This window comes from Urocampus carinirostris, chromosome 3 (genome assembly GCF_059441175.1).
Source record: "Urocampus carinirostris isolate Australia breed hairy pipefish chromosome 3, RoL_Ucar_1.0, whole genome shotgun sequence".
In the NCBI taxonomy this organism is placed as follows: Eukaryota; Metazoa; Chordata; class Actinopteri; order Syngnathiformes; family Syngnathidae; genus Urocampus; species Urocampus carinirostris.
In genome coordinates, this window is record NC_142351.1 from 549,718 (window position 1) to 574,575 (window position 24,858).

The following is a 24,858-nucleotide window of genomic DNA, read 5'->3' on the forward strand; positions in this document are numbered from 1 at the left end:
TAAAGTGGCAAACCATAAGATGGCCTCACAGCCCATGCCTTAACAGCAGGGTTGGGTAGAGTTACTTGAACTGGATGACTTTCAATGACTTTTGGATGACTCTAATAGCTAATATGCTCATAAAAGACAAAAGAAACTCAATAGGAATCAAATGATGACTCCCAACACGCGGTAAGCTTTCTCTCCTGGCTTTGATCTCCGGCAAAACGAACATCAAATGCGACAGAAACAAAGTGAAAATAAATCCAAACATCATTTTTGCGTTCCGTGGATTCCGTTACTCCCCAAGCCTGCACAAAATGGAGTCATTTTATTCCTATTGAGTTTCTTTTGTCTTTTATGAGCATATTAGCTATTGGAGTCATCCAAAAGTTATTGAAAGTAATCAAGTTCAAGTAACCCTCCCCAACCCTGCTTAACAGATGAAGGCGGTACCAACATTTTAACAGTAATGCAACAAAAACACGGATTTTGTGAGAATTCAAAAAAAGGAAAATGAAAACACATTTTCAACTCTGTTGCACCAGCAGGTGGCACTGGTGGACTGCAGGACACTCGTACACAAACTAGACAAAACTATTTCAGCAGGAATTTCAACAGAACAAAACTTATGAATACACACGTTACTGCTTTTTCTATTTGTAAAATCAATGAAATCAAATTTCAACTCTGTTGCACCAGCAGGTGGCACTGCAGGACACTTAAACACAAAGTAGACAAAAATATTTCAGCAGGAATTTCAACTGAACAAAAGTGATGAATACACCCGTTACTGCTTTTTCTTTTTACCTTTTTATAATTTCCTTTTTTTACAAATGTTGCCTTAACATAGTCGTTCACCGGACGAATCGAGTTATTTTGTCGCCGACCTATCTCGTCTTCTATGTGTTTTCTGTTGCTGCGTTCCCGAAAAGACGACAACTGAGTTTTCAAACTTCAAACCAGGAGAAAGGCTATGTAACCCAATTTTTCAACCAGGGCCTCGCACCCCAAGTGTCTTTCTGATTATATTTCTCCGGTTGGGGGTCGAAAAACCCCGACTTCCTACATTCTTGAGACGTTTTTCCGTCGTATCTGGTAGGATCTTCCGAAACACCCATTTTTGTGAACGCATCATGCGATCTGTGCCACATGTACCCACAATCCATTGCGGCGGGGTTTCGAAGGAGAAGGTGTCATGGCTGCCGAACAATATAATGTGGAGAAAGTCCTCTAGTCGACTTCAAACGACGTCAACTCGACACAAGTATCACTTTGTGGTCCCTTTTACTGCCGAGTTGGAGTTTTTTCGTTGAAAGACCGATAAAATGCGCTCCAGTGAGGAAGGACCGCGACGAGAGGACGCTTTTTCCAAGCACCTCGGGGAAGGTTGGACATTTTTTTGCTTCTGCTACAATAACAATGCTTTCCAAAATGTTGCAGGATGGCCAAAAAGTCGATAATTGATATGAAAGAATAGTGGTTTGAAATTCAAATACAACTTTTTTAAGCCTTTTACAGTAAACAACGTTTTTCACCTCCAGCAAATACTAAAAGTGCAGGAAATCAAATGAAGTTTAGCAGCATCTGGTATGAAGTCGCATCCAAACTTTATATATGTATATATAATTTGTAACCGCGGTGTAGCCGTCCAACCTAAGATCCCCATTCGGGCTGGACTGCATGATGAGGCTTTTAATACAGTTGCTGCAATGAATGAGTCACACACAAACGTGGTTTCCGATCATTGCTGGCTTTCAACACTATAAGGGGAATTAGCATTTCAGCACAACATGCAACGTCCGGCAAAACTAACACAAAAGGCGACAGAAACTAAACAAGAATAAATTCAAACAGCCTGACAACATCAATCACATTAGTGTGCATGTAGAGACAGCTAAGGTTTTAATCTTTACATTTAACTTTTTTTGGAGCACCGAAAGATCGTGGCTTACCGTTAGCGGCGCACTGTAGACTGCCAACTAACTCCTGCCTTCCAATCACAGAATCAGAAGCCCAAACTTTACCCTATACCAGCAGGTGGCACTGTTATAGCCGCCCTTTCACACACAAAGATCATAGGTCGTGGATGGGAACATCCCAAAATAGCACAAAGTATGCGCTAGGAGCAAGATAGCGACTTTATTTTAATCATCAAAGACGACAACAAAAAAACTTTCCTCTGATGGCCGCTAGATTTTTTTTCCTTTTGGAGGTACTGGAGAGAAAAAAATAAGGCTTTGGAAATGCTTGAAAAGTGCTCGCAATTGGCCATGAAAACCATGTAGAACCCTGTTTCCATGACTTCCTGTATATTTCATGTGCAGTCCCTTCCCAAGGTTTCTTCATTTTCCGCATGCTGACCTTTTTTGAGTCTTTCCTTGCCCTCTTGTAGTTTTCAGATCAGGTTGATGTGAGTTTCGTCACAAATAAATGCGGTTTGTCTTCTGTTTTGCAGAAATCGGTGAAGACCATCTTCCTACTGCGTGGCAGGAACCAGAGTGTCCAGGAACTGTTTACAAGATACTCCAAATTGTGTTGAACAGAGCAGGTTGGTGGTTTTACTTTCCGCAACGTCCTTATTTCGGAGGGAAGGTCGTTGGGCGTGGCCCCAAAAATACGCAGAGAGGACATATGGCAAAAAGGGAAGGTTCCTTATTGAATTGCTCTTAACAACTCGTGATGGTTACCCGCCCCTGGGTCAAGACTTCCGCCACGCAATAAGCTATTGTTAGCTCCTTCGTGTTCATTTCAGGTTCAACTTTCCTTATCCTGAGTTATTATCTGCTTTCCACAACACTTGACATCTCGTATTTGGCCGTCGACGTCCGCCGTACTTTCCTTTCGAACAAAGTCCGGGCTTCTTTATCGCTCGTTCTTTCAAAATACGTATATTATTCCTAAATCAGTCACGTGCGCTAGGGCCGTTTCGAAGACGACACATTTGCTTAACTGTGAAAATTTCTCATATTCGTGAATCTTTTTATTATCGGCGATCATCGTCTATTTTCTCTCCCCTCGACCGAATTGTCTAGAAATTGACGTCGACTTTCTCATTTCAATCATCACAAAGACGTCGCAGAAGTCGCTGGGACCCGATTGCAGTGTGCAGCTTGCCGGTCTCTTCATCGTTTATTTACGCTGAAAGCAATAACCCTCCAATTTCGTTGTCTTTTTCTATCATGATAAGAAAGACTATCCGACTGCAGGTCTGTTTTGATTTTTTACATCTATAGTTGCTATTTTGTAACTCTCTATCTCTAGGTACGTCATCTCGAGTCATGTTGGCACGTCACAATGTTAGTTTTCCCTGAAAATGCACTTTTCTTTTCAAAACGAAAATCGCCCCCAAATTGCAATTCCGGTCTGAGAAATGGCAACTACAGCGGAACCTCGGTTCTCGACCATAATCCGTTCCAGAACCCTGTTTGATCACCGTGATTTTTTTTTTCCATTTAAAATAAGGTAAAACGTTTTAATCCATTCCAACACCCCGAACGGTTACCTGGAATGCTTAACAGAAACATGAAGCTAAAACAGGCTAATCGTACGTCCTCGCTAATCGTAATCTTCCGTACGAAACATGACGCTAACATGTGTTGGGGAAATCGCAGGTTCGATAATCGAGAGAAAAGTCTTCTCATATGTGGATAAGGAGCACACGAACCAGCTTCGTGGGAGGGAGATACAACTTTATTGTCTTGTCAATGAAGGTCTCTCAGAAATCGGGACATGGCAATATTTTATAGCTTCAATTGTGTACACCCAAAAGGCGGTCCGATCTTTACTCGTAACTTGACAGGAATTTTGTTTTTCTCGCAAGGAAAAGTGTTTGTCTCCCTATAACGAGATAAGGAGATAGTTCTCCAAACAACCTGAGGTCAGTTTGTACAGAGACTTCCGTTCCTTGCACGAAACGACCTTTCCCACAACTGCAAGCAAGTCTTTCTAAATTTCTAAATGTCTGCAAATCTATTCTACAAATGCAAGTCTATTTACCACAACATATCCCCCCTTTGGGAGTATCACCTCCCATTCTGAACAGAAATTAAAATCGAAAATGAATACAGGGTAGTGGTAAAGTATTACAAATGATAGATATCAATACACGGACAGAGTTTACGCGAATCGAAAATAAAATAAAATTCTGGCGGTCGGCCTGCTGTGATTACTTTAACTTTCATTGTTCATGTTTCATTTACAAAAACCTCCGACACTCCAAACTGCTCATCATTTTCTGCCCTGAATGTGATCAGGGCTTTGGTTTGCTCCACAGTCTCTGAAACATTAGCCCGCATGACCGCATTCGACACAAGTTGCTCACTAACAGGCCGACGCCACTCGACGCGAGACAGGAAATGATCTGATGTCTCCCGCATAACGATTTCATAGTGAATCGATAAGAACAAACCTGACGTGGCTGTCGGAGCCTTCTATTGGCCAGCGTCACATATGCTTTAGAATTTAGAATCGATAGAATAGAATTTACAGAATGCCGACCTCCCCTCCGCGTCAAGAATCGATTCGGTCTCACGTGTTAGCATCATATTGTAAAGAAAACGGGACGCGCGGAATCGTGCGCAGTAAACACGCGCAATGACATATATCCGTAACGTTATCGTGACTATGCCGCTTCAGCGACCGGCGTTTTGTCCGTGTGGATGTGAAGGTACGACTCCTTTAAGATAAAAACAGGGCTAAACCGCGATCTTCCGCACAATTAAGGTACTCGGCGGTTTGGAGTGCCAACAGTCGTTTGTGGCTTTTTTGGTCGATTTGTGCTCTGTGTAAAGTCGCCATTTGGCAATGTTCATGTTTTGAGGCAACGATAAGGTTTTCCGTTGTGTTGATGTCGAAGACATCTCGATGTATTTTGTTTCAAAAACATGCATAGTTGTGAAAAAGGACTTACATTTGTGCGGTTCTTTTCCAGCCATGTTTGTTGGTATTGAGAATTCGTCTTCTGGGAAGTGACTTTGTTCCAAGTCGGCTCCTGACCTCCTTCCATCCGAAGTGGTTCTTTTGGGGGTCGAAGGGGACTTCTCCCTCTGACTTGAGAGTATTGGGACACGTTACACTTGCTCATGCACGCGCAAAAGCAAGTGACGAGGAAAAATAGCGAGGGAAAGTGGGAAGAATGGGACGCAGCAAACAATCTGAACAAAGCCACTCTTGGCATCTCGTGAAGATTTCATTCCCAGAGGCCTAATACTCACTGTTCAGCAGCGCCTAAGCCTTTAGAATTTTTTCACGTTTTGGCACTATGGGACAATGCTTCTGAACGAGTTGAGGGCAATACAAATAAACGTGATTTGTGTCTTGCAGACGTCGGCCGAGAATATCTTGCTACTGCGCGGCAGGAACCAGAGTTGCCCGCCGTTAAAATTGAGGAGGAGGAGGAAGATTTGAAGCCCTATCACGTTAAGCAAGAGACGGAAGATGGGGAGCCTGTTGAGGAGGAAGACGGGGTCCGTTCAATCGCCGAAGATCAAGGTCAACCTGAAGATAACGGTCGGCAGGAGCTTCTAAGCATCAGCTACCATCAACACTTGGAAACGGAAGATGACGACTCGTCCCGCTCCGCAAACGCTGAAGGCGGTAACACATGTTCCCAGTGCGGGAAAACGTTTCGAAGCAAGTATTATATGAAGTTGCATATGAAATTCCATGCTGGCGAAAAGCCTTTTTCTTGCTCAATTTGTGGTAAAAAATTCACCCAAAATGGGAACTTAAAAATACACTCCAGAACCCACACTGGCGAGAAGCCTTTTTCTTGTTCAGTTTGCGGTCAAAAATTCCCCCGAAATGAACACTTGAAAAGACATCAACTAACCCACACTGGCAAGAAGCCTTTCTCCTGCTCAGTTTGTGGTAAAAAATTCACTCAAAATGGGTACTTAAAAATACACACTAGAACCCACACTGGTGAGAAGCCATTTTCTTGTTCAGTTTGCGGTCGACAATTCACCCAAAATGGACACTTGAAATCACACCAACTAATACACAGTGTTGAGAAGCCTTTTTCTTGCTCAATCTGCGGTCAACGATTCACTTTAAGTGGACACTTAAAAATACACACCAGAACCCACACTGGCGAGAAGCCTTTTTCCTGCTCAATTTGTGGTAAAAAATTCATCCAAAATGAGTCCTTAAAAACCCACACCAGAACCCACACTGGGGAGAAGCCTTTTTCTTGCTTAGTTTGCGGTCAAAGATTCACCAAAAGTCGGAGCTTAAAAATACACTCCAGAACCCACACTGGCGAAAAGCCTTTTTCCTGCTCCGTTTGCGGTAAAAGATTCACCGGACGTGGGAAGTTGAAAATACACCTTAGAACGCACCCTGGGGAGAAGCCTTTTTCTTGTTCAGTTTGAGGTCAAAAATTCACCTGAAATGAACACTTGAAATCACATCAACTAACCCACACTGGCAAGAAGCCTTTTTCCTGCTCATTTTGCAATCAAAGATTCATTAAAAATGAGAACTTAAAAATACACACCAGAACCCACACTGGCGATATGCCTTTTTCTTGCTCCGTTTGCAGTAAAAGATTACTACAAGATGTTATTAAATCATAAGATGGAGCTTAGAAAGACACATATTAACCCACACCGGCGAGGAGACTTTTCTTGTCCAGTTTGCGGTCAGAGATGAACTTCAATTGGACACTCGAGAGACACATTCGATCCCACACTGGCGAAAAGCCTTTCTCCTGCTCAGTTTGCGACAAAAAATTGACCCAAAACGTACACTTATTACACAATGGAACACACACTGGTGAGAAGCCTTTGACCTGCACAGCTTGCAGTCAAAGATTTATTCACAGTTGGAATTTTGAAAAAAATCACATTAGAACCCACCCTGTCGAGAAGCCTTTCGCTTGCTCAATTTGTGGTAAAAGAGTCATTGAGCGTGGGAAATAAAAAAACACACTGGAACCCACACTGGGGAGAAGCCTTTTTCCTGCTTAGTTTGTGGTAAAAGATTCTCTCTCAAAGGAAACTTGAAGTTACACAGTAGAGCCCACTCTGGGGAGAAACCTTTTTCTTGCTCAATTTGTGGTAAAAAGATTCACCCAAAATGGAAATATGAAGTTACACACTAGAAACCACAATGGCGAGAAGCCTTTTGACCTGGTGACATTGTGGTGAAGAACAAAATATCTATATTGTCAAGTCATTTTTATTTGTAAAGCCCTTAATCACAAGAGTCTCAAAGGGCTTCACAGGTTATTGCACTATATTACACAGACATTTTTTCAGACTATCATTGGACACTAGAAATGACACACAAGAACCCACACTGGCGAGAAGACTTTTGCCTTCTCAGTTTGTGGTCAAAAATTGTTGTAAAATAAAAACATTCAATTGGTTAAGTATCATACAGGTCGTCTATAGGAAGATAACGGCCACAAAACCATTTGCCCTCACCTTTTTTCAACCACTGACTGCTACCACATCATAAAAGCCATATTCATTCACAGGAAGTGAGCAGACTCTCCAGTTGTATCATAAAGATTTGTGACCCCAAAGTCTTCATATGGATTCAAAAGATACAGGCTTTGCATAAGCGTCATGTTTCTTGATAGATGATCTATTTCCTCGTGTGCCCGCATACAATTTTGCCTTTTATCAATAATTATAATTATCATAACAACAAGATGGCTGACCTAGATCCCAAGGGTTGGGGCCCGTTATCACCAGAGCCCCAAAGCTTGGAGAGCTTGTGGTTCTCTCCGTCCCTGTCGTCCGGATGAGAACAATCCCCGTGAAGTCCATTGCCAAAAGAGATGGGAAGCTTTATTTCTTCATCTTCCTGGTTGGCCATGTGCTGCTTCTCACACACTCCTCCCTGGGGCGGCAGTAGCTCAGGTGGTAGAGCGTTCGTCTTTGGATCAAGGGATCCCAGTTCGAATCCCGTCTCGCCCGTGTTACATGGTGAAGTGTCCTTGGGTAAGACACTGAACCCCTAAAACCCCCAATAAGCAGGTTAGCGCCTTACATGGCTGCACAGATCACGGCCGCTATTGGGAAATGTGAAGCACATTGTAAAGCGCTTTGGGAAGTCATTGACTTGAAAAGCGCTATATAAATGCAGATCATTTCATTTCATTTCATTTCATTTCATTTCCTCCCATAAGGGACTTTTTTGTTCTCCAAAGTACACAAAAATGGTTATTGCGACAACCTCTTTGGTGTTTTGGGCAAATATCCCATCTTGGCACGCTTGTAAAAAATCCCTGATCTTTGAAATGAATCTATTATCTTCAAACCGGGTTCATTGATCAGTACTATTAACCCGTTGCATCATTTCTTCCACCTTCCTCCTCGCTCACACTGAGTGCTTGTGTCAACAATGTGCTTTATTCTTTTGCTTGATATGATCTTTTTTGTCATGTGAATAAAACGTAGTTTCATCAAATCAAACTGCATTATTATTGGGTCGATGTTATTTTTCTTCTGAACTGATCACTATCCATATCAACAAACTCCAAAATCGATCATTTCAAACTGAAAATACATAGTGTTTAAAGTGGCATCCTTCATGATAAATGCTAGACGCGGGCTATTTCAAACAAATTCGTGTCGGAAACCAAGAGCGCCGCCTGCTGACCGAATTGATTACCACCAACTTAGATTCTGAACCAAATAAATATAATTGAGAGCCATGTGGTAATGGGTTGGAATAGTCTGAAATCACGCTACTTTTGCCAGAATCGAAACTTAACTCTGTTAAGTCGAGATGGGGTTTTGGGGTTTTTAAGGGTTATTGTTCTATCTTCGTTATTTATTATCCGTTATCGGTCAGTTCATAATATGCTGCAAAGCCTGGGAGCCGGGACACTTACTCTCAGCCAAAAGGCCGAGCTAAGGTCCTAGCCCTGAAGCCTTGCTGCGATCATTGCGAATGCACCGTTCCCGGAGGTACTGCAATACCGGGCCGATGCGTGGAGTGGACAGAGCAAGCTCTTATTCAACGTGGTGTCATCATATTTCTCAGGATAAGTCAAGATAAAACAGAAAAGGGACTTGGATTATCATGGACCAAAGTAAAGTTCTCACTGGAAAGCCATATGAACATAAGGAACATGAGGCTTTTATTCCAGTTGCTGCTTTGAGCGACACAACAAACGCGCACCATGTGGTCAGCACCTCCGCCTGTTTTCGACATCGTTGGCAGCGCGCTGGAGACTGCCGACAAAAACGGGACATCGCTCAACATGCCGCACCTCGTGGCGTGGTTGCATCGAAACACGTTGCATCATCGTTACAAGCTACATTACTTTACTTTATGAGTGTTTTTTTTATATATACGTCATTTAGCACAACTTATATACAAAGATAGTTCGTGAAAGCAGCTCCTATATCTATCAAAATATGCATTTTTTTTATCCAACTGACATTGGGCACAGCTTACCTTCAGCACAGTGTTTTTGAGCCGAAGGTACGTGTAACAGAGTTGAAATTTGATTGCTTTGAATGTTTTTTGGAATTCTCACAAAATCTGTGTTTTTGTCGTATTACTGTTAATATTCCGGTGGTTCCTTTAGTTGTTAAGTCATGGGCATCTGCGACTGTCTTTTTCGTCTGGCAGTTTATGGGCTTCAGCGCTTGCCGTAGCTTCAATTTGTACGCGCTGGAGATAATTGCAGTCATGAACAGATGCCCCTGACTTTTGTATTGTTCTGTTGACCGAATGCAGGCAATAAACCGAGTGATTGTGAAACCTTGTGTCGTGCGTGAAAGAGGGTCGTCACATACGGCAAACCAAAAAGGCGGCCGCACAGCACATGTCTTAACAGCAGGGTTACTTGAACTGGATTACTTTCAATGACTTTTGGATGACTCCAAAACCAAATATGCTCATAAAAGACAAAAGAAACTCAATAGGAACTAAATGATGACTCCCAACACGCGGTAAGCTTTCTCTCCTGGCTTTGATCTCTGGCTAAACGAACATCAAATGCGACAGAAACAAAGTGAAAATAAATCCAAACATCATTTTTGCCGTTCCGTGGATCCCGTTACTCCCCAAGCCTGCACAAAATGGAGTCATCTTATTCCTATTGAGTTTCTTTTGTCTTTTATAAGCATATTTGTTATTGGAGTCATCCAAAAGTCATTGAAAGTCATCCAGATCAAGTAACCCTCCCCAACCCTGCTTAACAAATGAAGGCGGTACCAACATTTTTAACAGCAATGCAACAAAAACACGGATTGTGTGAGAATTAAAAAAAAAAAAAAATGAAATCAAATTTCAACTTTGTTGCACCAGCAGGTGGCACTGTTGGACTCGTCATTGCAGGATACTTAAACACAAACAAGACAAAATATTTCAGCAGGAATTTAAACATAACAAAACTTATGAATACACACGTGACTGCTTTTTCTTCAACTTTTTTTTTATAATTTCCGTTTTTTGACATATATTGCCTTAACATAGTCGTTCACCGGACGAATCGAGTTATTTTGTCGCCGACCTATCTCGTCTTCTATGTGTTTTCTGTTGCTGCGTTCCCGAAAAGACGACAACTGAGTTTTCCAACCTCCGACCAGGAGAAAGGCTATGTACCCCAACTTTTCAAATAGGACATCCCTCTTTGAGTGTCTTTCTAATCACATTTCCCCGGTTGGGGGTCAGAAAACCCCGACTCTCCACATTTTGGAGACGCTTTTCGGTTGAATCTGGTAGGATCTCCCGAAACACCCATTTTCCTGAACGCAGCATGTGATCCGTGTCACTTGTACCCACAATCCATTGCGGCGGGATTTCGAACGAAGAGGTGTCATGGCTGCCGAACAATAGAATGTGGAGAAAGTCCTCTACTCGACTTCAAACGACGTCAACTCGACAGAAGTTTCGCTTTGTGGTCCTTTTTAATCCCGAGTTGGAGTTTTTTCGTTGAAAGACGGATAAAATGCGCTCCAGTGAGGAAGGACCGCGACAAGAGGACGCTTTTTCCAAGCAGCTCGGGGAAGGTTGGACATTTTTTTTTCTTCTGCTACAATAACAATGCTTTCCAAAATTTTGCAAAAGAATTGAAATTCAAATACAACTTTTTTTTAGCGGGTTACAGTAAACGACTCGTTTTTCACCTCCAGCAAATACTAAAAGTGCAGGAAATCAAATGAAGTTTAGCAGCATCTGGTACGAAGTCGCATCCAAACTTTATATATGTATATATAATTTGTAACTGCGGTGTAGCTGTCCAACCTAAGATCCCCATTCGGGCTGGACTGGATGATGAGGCTTTTAATACAGTTGCTGCAATGAATGAGTCACACACAAACGTGGTTTCCGATCATTGCTGGCTTTCAACACTATAAGGGGAATTAGCATTTTAGCACAACATGCAACGTCCGGCAAAACTAACACAAAAGGCGACAGAAACTAAACAAGAATAAATTCAAACAGCCTGACAACATCAATCACATTAGTGTGCATGTAGAGACATGTCAGCTAAGGTTTTAATCTTTACAAATAACTTTTTTCGGAGCACCGAAAGATCGTGGCTTACCGTGAGCGGCGCACTGTAGACTGCCAACTAACTCCCACCTTCCAATCACAAAATGAGAAGCCGAAACTTTTACCCCATACCAGCAGGTGGCGCTATTATAGCAGCGCTTTCACACACAAATATCATAGGTCGTGGATGGGAACATCCCAAAATAGCACAAAGCATGCGCTAGGAGCAAGATAGCGACTTTATTTTAATCATCAAAGACGACAACAAAAACATTTTCTTCTGGTGGCCGCTGGATTTTTTTTCCCCTTTGGAGGTATTGGAGAGGAATAAAATAAGGCCATGGGAGTGCATGAAAAGTGCTCGAATTTGGCCATGAAAACCATGTATGAACCCTGTTTTCATGACTTCCTGTATAATTCATGTGCGTTTCCTTCCCAAGGTTTCTTCATTTTCCGCATCCTGACCTTTTTTTGAGTCTTTCCTTGCCCTCTTGTAGCTTTCAGATCAGGTTGATGTTACAATGGTTTTCTGCGCATTTTGTGAGTTTCTGTGAGTAAAGGCGTCACAAATAAATGCAATTTGACTTGTGTTTTGCAGACATCGGTGAAGACCATCTTCCTCCTGCGTGGCAAGAACCACAGTGTCCAGGAACTGTTTACAAGATACTCCAAATTGTGTTGAACAGAGCAGGTTGGTGGTTTTACTTTCCGCAACGTCCTTATTTTGGAGGGAAAGTCGTTGGGCGTGGCCCCAAAAATAATGATCATGCAATGATCGTGCAATGATCATGAAGTCATTAACCTAAAAGTATGGATGGATAAAAATAAGTGATCTTTAAGTTTAAATAAAACCAAAGTCATATTCTTTGTTAATCGCAAGGCAAATCAAGATTTAGAAGTCCAAATGGATGGTGTTGCAATAGAAATCAGAAAGGTTTAGGGGTGATAATGGACAAGAAATGAGGCTGGAAAACACACATCAGACACATCCAAACGAAAGTTTTTAAAGCATTTCAATTATGAATAAAGCCAAATTTGTTTTAAACTATAATGCATTGTATTTATGATATTGTTCTCTCGTTCTGCCATACTTAACATCTTGTGCAGAAGTCTGGGGCAATCATGACAAAAGTTCACTCTGCAGTGATGTTTTTTCCATAATCTACAATCGCTTTCATTCGTCTCTCCATTGTTTTATGTCAGGGGATTGTGGTTTCAGGCAGGACACTGTCATCATTTTCTTTGCTAGCAGAAGCATAACCTTTACTATCTATTTCTGTTGACCAGACAATAATTCCTGCGCCGATCGACAGAACAAAAACCTTAACCTTAGTTTCAAACCCCAACTCCATCTCCGACCGTATTTTGGAGCCCTGAAATCGGTTAAAACCTTGCAGCCCAAACCCTAGCTTGTAACCTTATTCCTAACTGTGTTTCATTTGTAACCCGAGCTCTCAACCCTACGTTCAGTTTAGAACCCTAATATGGAACTCAAACCCTATCTCTTAACACCTTACCATCTGTAGACTACCGGGAGTGCCTCTCCGTTAAAATTGACCTTGAATCATTCAGCATAACATATCCAACATGTGTTATCTTAGTTATTTACAGGTAAGTTAAGGAAGCTAAGCTCCAAAAGTGAACGTTACTATGACTAGAGCCCTTTGGACACCATCGAACCATGATGTATGATTGACAAAAAACAAAAACTAGCATAAAAAGGCCACTCAACTGCCAGTACACAAACACGGAGGATGAGCTGGGCACCCGTATGATGCAGCGGGGGTAAACCAGCGAAAGCTGTCGGGCCCTGCTGTTGTGTCGCCCTGACCCGAGTGACACGGCCGCTTTCTGGTGTCCCGTTTCTTCTGGAGGGACGATAGCGTGACCGACTTCGGTGCCGATGTGCCTAACTTGTTTGGGCAATTGGGTTGGCCATGGTCCAAAACATTTTTTGTTATTTATTTTCCTTTTTCCCTTTTTATTGTATGTGTTTGTCTTGCTGTCGGTCACCCCTCTTGAGGGATATGACCAAGGTAGAGAGATAGACGGTAATTCTTCTGGCTATATTCCTACTACGTAGGCCATTGGGTCCAACCGCAACTCCCAACCAATACTCCATTTGATTTCTGTCTTTAGAAATGTCATATTAAAGGGCAAATCCAGAACATTTGCCTAAAGTTTTCACCAGATGTGCAAAATGGGCAGTGAGGTAAACAAATCACTATACAATAACACTAGAGTATGATAGTGCAGAGGAGAACAGATGTGCAAAGGAGTGGCTAGGTATAAAGAACTGCCCGTAGTGCAAAAAAACAAAACAAACAGATGCAGTTTGAACCTACTATGTGCGTCATTGACACTTTAACAGGCTACTGGCCAGGGGGACAAGAGTATTGCGGAACCTGGTGGTCCTGCACCGCACACTGCAGTACCTCTTCCCAGAGGTTAGCAGAGTGAACAGTCCACGATGGGGGTGAGATGGGTCCCTAATGATGTTCTTGGCTCGGGATAGGCAGCGCTTCTGGCCAATGTCCTGAATGGAGGGGAGAGAAGTCCCCATGATTTTCTCTGCCGTCCTGGTCACCCTCCTCACACTACCCCGGTCGGCTCTGCGGCCTCCACACCACACAGAGATACAGCTGGTCAGGATACTCTCTATGGTGCCCCTGTAGAATGTGATGAGGGTGGGTGAGGGCAGGTGGGCTCTCTTCATCCTCCGCAGGAAGTACAGGCGCTGCTGTGCCCTTTTCACCAGTCAATTATTAATAATTCCTCCACTTGAGTCGGCTCCTTACATTTTTTCCCCCATTCGTCATGTTTCTGGAGGTAGTGCCTTAGTTGCAAATAATTGTAAAAATTATTTCTGGGCAGGTCAAATTCTTGTTGGAGTTGTTCCAACGATTTCATTTTGTGCTCGTAATTATGTTTAGTATCCTGCCGATAATGTTTGCGCCCCGTATTCCCGGAATAATCCCTGTTTGATCCATTTTCATTAATCCCGCTATGATTTTCTGCCTTCTTTTTGCCAGTATGCTTGTAAGAATTTTGAGATGTTAAGAAGGTAAAGTAAGTGGTCTCTAGCTTTCACACGTTATTGGGTCTTTTCCTTCTTTGTGCAAGACTGTTACGATGGCTTCCGATTTGGGGGGATCTCCTTTTGTTAGCGCCGAGTTAAATACTTTATGCCAGGGGTGTCAAACATACGGCCCGCGGGCCGGAACCGGCCCCCAAGGAGGTTCGATCAGGCCCGCAGGATAATTTGAAAGTGGAAAAAAAATTCCGCTTTTTTGAACCCCAAAGGCATTCCGACTTAATTGCTCTGGCGCACCCTGGCGGCTGTTAGAAAAATTGGCCGCATTGTTCCACAAGCTGTAGGGACTGAACTGCATTGAACTTATCTTGCAGTATTTACAAAAAAAGTTATGTGGGCAAATTATTTTAATCTTCTAAAAATGTTACTTAAATGATAAATATAAGCATGGTTTTGGACAAGTAAATTGCCTAAAACCCAGGAGCTTTTTTTGGGGGGGGGTTCCGCCCTGGTTTATTCCCGGACCCTGGCTATTTCAGCTGAAAATGAAAATCTCCATTCTGATCCCTGTATATGCGTATGTGTAAGTGGTTCAAAAATTCCTTTCTTTAAAAGTCTCATTTAATCTTAAAGTGCATTACTATATTTTTCTGTACCAATTAAAGTTTTGTGCCTTAGTGGGATCAGTTGCAATGCATATTTGTGAATGATAAAAGTAAATTGCACATTTGTCTAAGGAAATATGAGGTGTTTTATGAAATGTTTTGTAAAAGGATAGTTCATTAAATTTCAATATTTTCCTAATGTTCTTGTGCTTCTTTACACCAAAACAAAGGAAAGACATGATATTTTTGTTATTTATAGCAGAGTATGGTATAATTTTAATGGTCCGGCCCACTTGACATCTCCCTAGGCCATATGTGGCCCACGATGCGAAATGAGTTTGACACCCCTGCTTTATGCAGTACCGCTGTTAATTCTTCCTTAAAGCTTTTGGAGAACACCCCTGGGTGATTTATTTATTTTGAAGTTATTTATTGTATCTGGTATTTCCCGTTTTGTAATGGGGCGAATCATTTCTTATGTATGCCAAGTGTTGACTCCAAGTCCTCCCACTTTGTTGCTCGTTTGTCGGAGCAGGAAGGCTACGGATTCTTCTGGTCTCGTCGTTGGCTCCTCCGTGTTAGCATGTAGCTCCTCCGTGCCTTCCAGCCTCCGCTCCAGCGACAAAGTGCGCTCCAGAAGTTCTTCCTTTTCAAGTCTTGCCACGGCAATCTTGTTCCCGCCGGCTGCTTCGGTGTGTTCTCGCCTTCTTTTAGGGATTTCGCGGAGGATGGCCGAGTGGCGTCCCTCGTCGACCGATGACATTCCTTCTGCACCCTCGGTCGTTTTCTCCTTAGCGCCCGTTTCCTCAACGAGTCTCCCCTCCTTGACCGTGTTTTGTTGAAGTGTTTTTTTTATATGAGTCACAAATTGTAGCCTTTCTGTCTTTCTCCTAGTATGTATTACATTTGTCTTCTGTGGTTTTTGCCCGAGCGACTTTCTTTGCTGCCGTCTACCTCGTAGCGCCGCCGGAAGTCCCTCCGGCCCCTTTTTATCCTCTAAAAACGAGCATTTCATTCCCAAAGTCCTAATACTTACTGATCAGCCTTTCGAATGTTTTTTCCGTTTTGGCACTTGAGGACAATGTTTCTGAACGAGTTGAGGGCAATACAAATAAACGTGACTTGTGTCTTGCAGACGTCGGCCGAGAATATCTTGCTACTGCGCAGCAGGAACAAGAGTTGCCTGACGTTAAAATTGAGGAGGATCTGAAGCCTTATCACGTGAAGCAAGAGACAGAAGATGGGGAGCCTGTTCACCTGAAAGAAGAAGAAAATTTTCAAGTCCGTTCAACCGCCGAAGATAACGGTCGGCAGGAGCTTCTAAGCATCAGCTCCCGTCAACACTTGGAAACGGATGAAGACGACGCGTCCCGCTCCGCAAACGCTGAAGGCGGTAACACATGTTCCCAGTGCGGAAAAACGTTTCGAAGCAAGTCTTATATGAAGGTGCATATGAAACTCCATGCTGGGGAGAAGCCTTTTTCTTGCTCAACTTCCGGTAAACAATTCGCCCAAAATGGACACTTGAAAATACACCAAATAACCCACACTGGCGAGAAGCCTTTTTCTTGCTCAGTTTGTGGTCAAAAATTTGCCCAAAATGGACACTTGAAAATGCACCAACTAACCCACACTGGCAAAAAGCCTTTTGCCTGCTCAGTTTGTGGTCAAATATTCACCCAGCGTTGGAACTTAAAAATACATTCCATAACCCACACTGGCGAGAAGCCTTTTTCTTGTTCAGTGTGCAGCCAAACATTCACACAGAATGAGAACTTAAAAAGACACACATTAACCCACACTGGCGAGAAGCCTTTTTCTTGTTCAGTTTGCGGTCAAAAATTCACCCAAAATGGACACTTGAAAATACACAAACGAGTCCACACTGGCGAGAAGCCATTTTCCTGCTCAGTTTGTGATAAAAGATTCACTACAAGTGGGAGCTTAAAAAGTCACATCAGAACCCACACTGGCGAAAAGCCTTTTTCCTGCTCCGTTTGCGGTAAAAGATTCACCGAAAGTGGGAAGTTGAAAATACACCTTAGAACGCACCCTGGGGAGAAGCTTTTTTCTTGCTCAGTTTGTGGTCAAAAATTTGCCCAAAATGGACACTTGAAAATGCACCAACTAACCCACACTGGCAAAAAGCCTTTTGCCTGTTCAGTTTGTGGTCAAATATTCACCCAGCGTTGGAACTTAAAAATACATTCCATAACCCACACTGGCGAGAAGCCTTTTTCTTGCTCAGTTTGTGAAAAAGGATTCACTAGAAGTGGAAACTTAAAAAGACACACATTAACCCACACTGGCGAGAAGCCTTTTTCTTGCTCAGTTTGTGAAAAAGGATTCACTACAAGTGGAAACTTAAAAACACACACATTAACCCACACTGGGGAGAAGCCATTTTCTTGCTCTGTTTGCGGTCAAAGATTAACTTCAAGTCAGAACTTAAAAAGACACACATTAACCCACACTGAAGAGAAGCCTTTGACCTGTTGACATTGTGGTGAAAAAAAAATATCCATATTGTCAAGTCAACTGATTTTTATTTGTTTTACCCTTAATCACAAGAGTCTCAAAGGGCTTCCCAGGTTATTACAAAGACATTTTTTCAGACTATTATTGGACACTAGAAATGACACACAAGAACCCACACTGGCGAGAAGATTTTTGCCTGCTCAGTTTGTGGTCAAAAATTCACTAAGAGTTGTAAAACATTCAATTGGCTAAGTATCATACAGGTCGTCTATAGGAACATAACGGCCACAAAACCATTTGCCCTCTCCTTTTTTAAACCACTGACTGCTACCACGTCAAAAAAGCCACATTCATTCACAGGAAGTGAGCAGACTCTCCAGTTGTATCATAAAGATTTGTGACCCCAAAGTCTTCAAATGGATTCAAAAGATTCATGATCTGCATATGTGTCATGTTTCTTGATAGATGATCTATTTTATCTCTTTTCCCCATAAAATTTTGCCTTTTATCGATAATTATAATTATCATAACAACAAGATGGCCGACCTAGATCCCCAGGGTTGGGGCCTGTTCTCACCAGAGCCCCAAAGCTTGGAGAGCTTGTGGTTCTCTCCGTCCCTGTCGTCCGGATGGGAACAATCCCCGTGAAGTCCGCTGCCAAAAGAGATGGGAAGCTTTATTTCTTCATCTTCCTGCTTGGCCATGTGCTGCTTCTCACACACTCCTCACCTGAGGGACTTTTTTTGTTCTAAAAAATACACAAGAATGGTCACGCAAGAACCTGTTTTTGGGGTTTTGGGCAAATATCCCATGTTGGCACGCTATGAAAAGAGTCCTTGATTATTGAAATGAGTCTATTATCTTAAATCCGGGTTCATTGATCGATACTCTTAACCTGTTGCATCATTTCTTCCACCTTCCTCCTTGCTCACACTGAGTGCTTGTGTCAACAATGTGCTTTATACTTTTGTTTGATTCCATTTTCTTTGTCCTGTGAATAAAACGTAGTTTAATCAAATCAGACTGCCTGCATTATTTGTGGGTCGATCAATCATTATCCATATCAACAAACTACAAAATCGATCGATAAAAGTTGAAAATACATTGTGTCTAAAGTTGCATCCTTCACAATAAATGCTAGACACAGGCTTTTTCGAATAAATTTGTGTCGGAAACCGGGAGCACCACAGAAAAGGGACTTGGATTTTCCTGGACAAAGATGAAGTTGAGACTGGAAATCACCATGACCACATTGTAAGACAACATTAAACTGAAATATGAACTATTATATAGTATATACAAGACGTGACCCATCAGTGGCCCAATTTTTTCCCCCTTTAACAATCAAAACTAATAATGTTCAATTTAGTCCGATGCTTCAACCTTTGGCATTCAAAATATCAAGATTTCATAGTATACTCATCCCTGAAACTCTAAATCTGACGTCGCTCACCGAGGACATGGTCTTGGAGCCATGAAGTTCCACCAGAGTACGTAACGTCCTGAAAAGGTTTACTCCAAAACACACCGTAATGGATTAAAAAAAAAACAGTCGAAACGTATCTCTGCCTTGTTTCTGCCTTTTCAGCCAATCGCATTAGCCTATTAGAGGTAAGATCGGGCCCAAAATAAGCACCCGAACCCGACGCAGGCCCGAGGGGTATTAAACCCGACCCAGACCGAGCCCGACTAATTAACTGGATTTGCTGGCCCGGCCCGAGGGGGCCCGAAATTACATATTTTATTTATAAGGAGGGGTGATTTATGATAACAAATTAAACTCTGCCTTTTGTTACAACATCTAGGCCTAAGTTAAATAAAACTGTTTAAACATTTACATCTTTTATATTTCTGTGTCTGCACTGCACATGTTACATTAAGCGACAATCTGTCATTGACGGTTTTTTTTTGAGGTAGCGAAAACATTTAAAGGCGTCCGTCATTTTGACAACTTGATCATTGGGCCATAATCCACAGCAGCAGTACGTCCTTAAGATTTTAGCGCAGCACTTTCATTGAGAGGGGGTGTTGTGCCCTTAGCGCGAAGAGGGACTGTCTTTGGGACGAATGATAATATAGATGGCTGACGTTCATTACTTTTGCCAGGACAGCTTTTTAAATGTCTGATCAGCGTCGAGGTCCGTCTTTTTGCTATCGTATGCGAGCAAATTGCCACATTGACACTCAGCGAAGCCAACGCAAGTCTCTGTATCATTTTCTACTATCAATTTGAAAGTGCTCCACACTTCACTCTTACCAGAGTGTGTTTTCCTTGTCAGTTCTCCTCTCTTTAGTTTATCCTTCACTTCTTGTTGGTCCGACTCCATATCGGGGATACCAGGCCAAAATCATGCGAATTTGCGGAGAGGAAGATTATTAAGAGGACAGCATTCACGTCACGTGCACAGAGCATGCTCTGGCTCCGTTAAATAGCGATTACAGCTCCTTCTCCGTTTTATCCAAATTATTTATTTTATAACAAGTATTCCTTGGTCTAGTGTCCATACATAGTTTAAGTATATATTTTTAATGAACATTTAACACATTATTAATTAATTTAATAATAAATAAATTAAAAAAAAAAAAAAAAAAAAAAAAAGCAGGACCGAACCCGACCCGACCGTATGACTGACATTTCAGGGCCCGACCCGGCCCGAAATTGCCTCGGGTTCGGGTTCGGGCCATAAATCTTACCTCTAATTACAATTAGCATTACTGTACACAGAATAGTAAACACTAGGTAAGATGTTGAAAATGTCCGGAAAGAGCATGACATCAACGACGACGCCAGCTGGTAAATGCAGGGGTTGACATGCTGCAGGTCAGACCCCGGTCCGCTGACCCATCCCAAATCATCCTTCTCCTTCGTATCAGCCAGGCAAGCCTCAGAAAAAGACAGGACAAAACAGAATACGAGGTGGGCATCAATCATATGCTTTGGAATAGAAGTGTGTCTTGAGCCTCAATTTAAAAACTTCCGTTGAGGTTGCAGATCTTATCTCCAGAGGCAGGGCGTTCCACAACACCGGGGCCCGGATGGAGAACGCTCTCGAGCCCGCAGACTTCTTGGCTCTCGGAATCACGAGTAGACCGGCATTTTCCGAGCCCAGGCTCCGTGCAGGAACATAGGAAGAAATCAAATCGGAGAGATAAGAGGGTGCAAGCCCATGCAAACATTTATATGTTAATAAGAGAACCTTAAAATCACATCTTAAGTGGACTGGGAGCCAGTGCAAGTTGGCCAATACAGGTGTAATATGCTCAAACTTTTTAGTCTTAGTCAAAAGTCTAGGTGCCGCATTCTGAACCAGCTGCAAACTTTTAATGCTAGACATCAGGAGACCAGAAAGCAATACATTACAGTAATCGAGCCGAGAAGTCATAAACGTATGAATTAAAATCTCTGCATCTGATCGGGACAGCATCGAACGAATCTTCGCAATATTACGGAGGTGGTAGAAAGCTATTCTAGTCATATTTTTCACGTGTAACTGAAACGACAGATTAGGATCAAATATAACACCTAAATTTTTGACCGAGTCACTATGGGTGATATTACATTTGTCTAGGTTCAGGGTAGTGTTTGAAAACAAATGACGACAGTGAGCTGGACCAATAATCAACATTTCGTTTTTTTCTGGGTTAAGGCGTAAAAAATTATATGACATCCATCTTTGAATCTCAGTAAGGCAATCCTCCAGATTTCTAAAACTTAAATGTCCAGTTTTTTCCAGTGGCACATACAGTTGAGTGTCATCTGCATAGCAATGGAAACTAATATTATACTTGCGGATAATGTCACCAAGCGGGATCATATAAATACTAAAAAGAAGGGGGCCAAGTACAGAGCCTTGAGGAACACCACAAGGGACATTCGATTGTTTAGAGGTCAGATTGCCATTGTTAACACATTGTATCCTGTCTGACAGGTAGGACCTAAACCACGAGGGTACAGTTCCTGAGTTACCAACGCGTTCCAGACAAACCAATAATATGTTGTGGTCGACAGTATCAAAAGCAGCGCGGAATCTATTGATAAAAGGAGATCATTGGTTACTTTAGCCAGGGCTGTCTCAGTAGAGTGATTTGCCCCAAATGCTGACTGGACAGTTTCAAAGAGGTTTTTTTCTGACATGAAGTCATTTAGCTGCTGTGCAATGAACTTTTTGAGTCATTTTGCAAAAAATGGCAGAATTGTCGCTGTCCTAAAATTACCTAGGCTTTCCGGGTCAAGGTTAGGTCGCTTAAGCGTGGGTTTAATGATGCCAGACTTGAAGGCTACTGGAACAATACGCGAGGATAGCGATATATTAATAATATTTAAAACTGATGGTCCTAGGATCCCAAACAGATCCTTCACCAGTGAAGCTGGAAACGGATCGAGCAGGCACGTAGTTTGTTTGGCCCTACTGATCATCTGTGTTAGACTATCAAGGGACAAATCATTAAAAGCGGACAACCGTCGCCACCGTCCTTACCCAACACCTCCACATCTTTAAGGTAGGACAAAGTTGAAAGGTTTTCATTTAAGATTACATTCCTGATGAGCTGAATCTTTTTATTAAAATACTCCATAAATCATTAGCAAAGTTTCAGATTATTCTTATGTACAACAATAATCTTAGACAAAAACGATGCTTTAGCTGAGGCAAGAGCTACTTTATATTTCAGCAAGCTGTCACACCAGGCAAGTCGGAAGACCTCCAGCCTAGTAGTGCGCTATTTTCGTTCAAGTTTTCTGCAACCTCGTTTGAGTAACCTGTTTCGTCAGTAAACCAAGGTGTATTCTTCTTAGGTCGGTATTTATCCCTTAGGGGCGCCACAGAATCAAGAACATTAACCAAAGCAGTATTGAAGTTGTTTGTAAGTGAGTCAACAGACCCAGTTTACGAAGGAGAGGCTGAAGTTACCGTAGGTAATAATTCTTTTAAGGCTAATACCGTGTTAGGGCGGATATTGCGACTGCTGAAGCCTAAATTGTCCTTCTCACAGTAAACATTAAACAGCACCTCACACTTAACTGTTCCTTTTGCCGGCTATGGTTTTTGGACTGTATACTTTATATTCAGCTTCAATCGCGGGACTCAAAGCCGGGGTTAGGGCTAGTTTTGTGACTCTGTTACATGTTCTAATGTGGGCGCATGCGGCTAATATACAGGTGCGGCCTGTGTAAGTACAAAATCGGTTTTCCTCCCAAAATGTGGTGGGTGTGGCTTCTAATCAGGTGCGCTCTATAGTCCGGAATTTACGGTGTGTATATATATATATATATATATATATATATATATATATATATATATATGCATACAGTGGAAGCTGGGTTTTCAAACGCCTCTCAGTTCAAACAAATTGGTTCTCGACCAAAAATTTGGAAAAATTCTTGCTCGGCTTTTCATTTGAAAAATCGGAGTTCCAACGCCGGTACGCTAGGGGCGATGCTGAGCGGTGTACGGGTGTAGATCGTGTAGATTGCCCCCACCCCTTGTGAAGAACTGTTGTCACGGCAACGCGCACTCCTTTTTGCTTTCGTTTTTAATATCGGTGAACAGAGTGTTTTAACCCCTAATGATGCCGCGGAAGAAGGTCAGTGCTAGCAGAGAGTAGTGCGTACAACTAATGAACGCATTTCTCTAGCGCTTTACATTGTGCTTCACATTTCCCAATAGTGGCCTTGTATTGCAGCCATGTAAGACGCTAACCTGCTTTTTGGGGGTATTGGGGGTTCAGTGTCTTACCCAAGGACACTTCCACATTTAACACGGACAAGCCAGGATTCGGACTGGGATCCCTTAATCCTAAGACGATCGCTCTACCTCCTGAGCTACTGCCCCCCATATTGCATTTAAGAAAGAAATAATAGCAAAATATGAAGAAGGTGTGCGAGTTTCCCTTCTTTCGAGGGAATAGAGCATGGCTTCTGCAGACCACCACAAAGGTAAGAAATCCTATTCACAATTCTTTTCTTTATCTTTTAAGCGCTCACCACTTGTGGCGGAGACCCGGGTGCTAAATGACGTGTAAAAGTCTGATTTTTTTATTTTGACACCCTCATGTTAGCTAACGTGAACGTAAAATTAGCCCGGGTTAGGTTCATGTTTACGTTCGTGGTAAATATTCAGGGTGTGGGGAACGGATTAAAACGATTTTACATGACTTTTAATGGGAAAAATGATTTCGGTGATCGAACAAATCGGTTTTCGAACAGGGTTCTGGAACGGATTATGGTCCAAAACCCAGGTTCCACTGCATACGGCCAAAATAGCAACACATTTCCAATATATATATATATATATATATATATATATATATATATATATATATAAATTATTAGGAATCACATCTACTCTATGTGTAACACCACCTGGGGTAGAACTATCATCAGAGGGGATGGGGGTAAACATGCCAAAGTGAATAGGTGTGTCAAATTGTGGAGCTAACACATTGCTCTGATTAAACATGTTTCAAAGATTAACAGAAAAAAATGTAAATAAGTCAAAATCACAAAATAAATCAGCAGCCTGCGTATCACCGTGACACTGTACTGTAATGAGCTAAACAATATCGCTCATGATAGATAGATACTTTATTCATCCCCGTAGGGAAATTCACACACTCATGTAACTAAAAATACTGTGAGCTGATGTGGCAGGTAGGACAGTCCTCGGTTCGGCGAGTTTGATGGAAGTCACGGGTCACGGCACCGATGCCACTCCTTGCACATCTGTTTCTCTGCACTATTGTACTTACAGTGTTATTGTTACAGTGTTATTGTTCTGTTTACCTGACTGCCCATTTTGCACATCTGGTTGGCTACTCCTCTTGCACTATTTGCACTACTGTAAAATATTATATATAGCCATAATTATTTAGTATATTATTAGTACCCAATGCTACAACTCAATACAACATTTGATTTATATCTGTACATTCAAGGAAACCGTGCGGGTCAGATGTATCGACATTTCCTTCTGTATACACGTGTACTAGAATGACAATAAAGTAGATCTGAATCGGAATCTTAAAAATGTACCATTTACCAAATTATTCGATTTAGTTATCTGACTCCATTAACCAAACATAACCTTCATTCACCTGACAATGCGTGCACATTTCTTTTTGTGAAAAGACGGACAAGAACCCGGCATTTCCACACGAGGGCAGATTTAATTTCTTGAATATTAACTCCATCCAAAGCACCGAACTAGTGTCGCTCGAGTCTTCGTCGAGCCTCCATTCTCCTTCGATCTTCTGCAGTTCTTCCGGCCCACGCCTTTTTCCGCGAGTTGGCGCGTCAGG

General features: G+C 42.2%; 3 protein-coding genes across 3 annotated transcripts in view; all 3 read left to right on the top strand.

The window, feature by feature from the left end:
• The window catches only part of LOC148368184 (uncharacterized), a 316,699-nt gene that overhangs the window by 141,867 nt on the left and 149,974 nt on the right, over positions 1–24,858 (top strand). The gene's annotated exons all lie outside the window — the stretch shown is intronic.
• On the top strand, positions 1,164–8,365 carry LOC148368192 (uncharacterized). The gene is made up of 3 exons (XM_088330249.1): positions 1,164–1,368; positions 2,438–2,530; positions 5,305–8,365. The coding sequence occupies exons 1-3, from the start codon at positions 1,308–1,310 to the stop codon at positions 6,351–6,353; spliced, it is 1,203 nt and encodes a 400-aa protein (XP_088186375.1). The 5' UTR covers positions 1,164–1,307; the 3' UTR covers positions 6,354–8,365.
• Positions 10,762–18,484, top strand: LOC148368193 (uncharacterized). The gene is made up of 3 exons (XM_088330222.1): positions 10,762–10,958; positions 12,044–12,136; positions 16,220–18,484. Exons 1-3 carry the CDS (start codon positions 10,898–10,900, stop codon positions 17,581–17,583), a joined length of 1,518 nt encoding a protein of 505 aa, XP_088186348.1. The 5' UTR covers positions 10,762–10,897; the 3' UTR covers positions 17,584–18,484.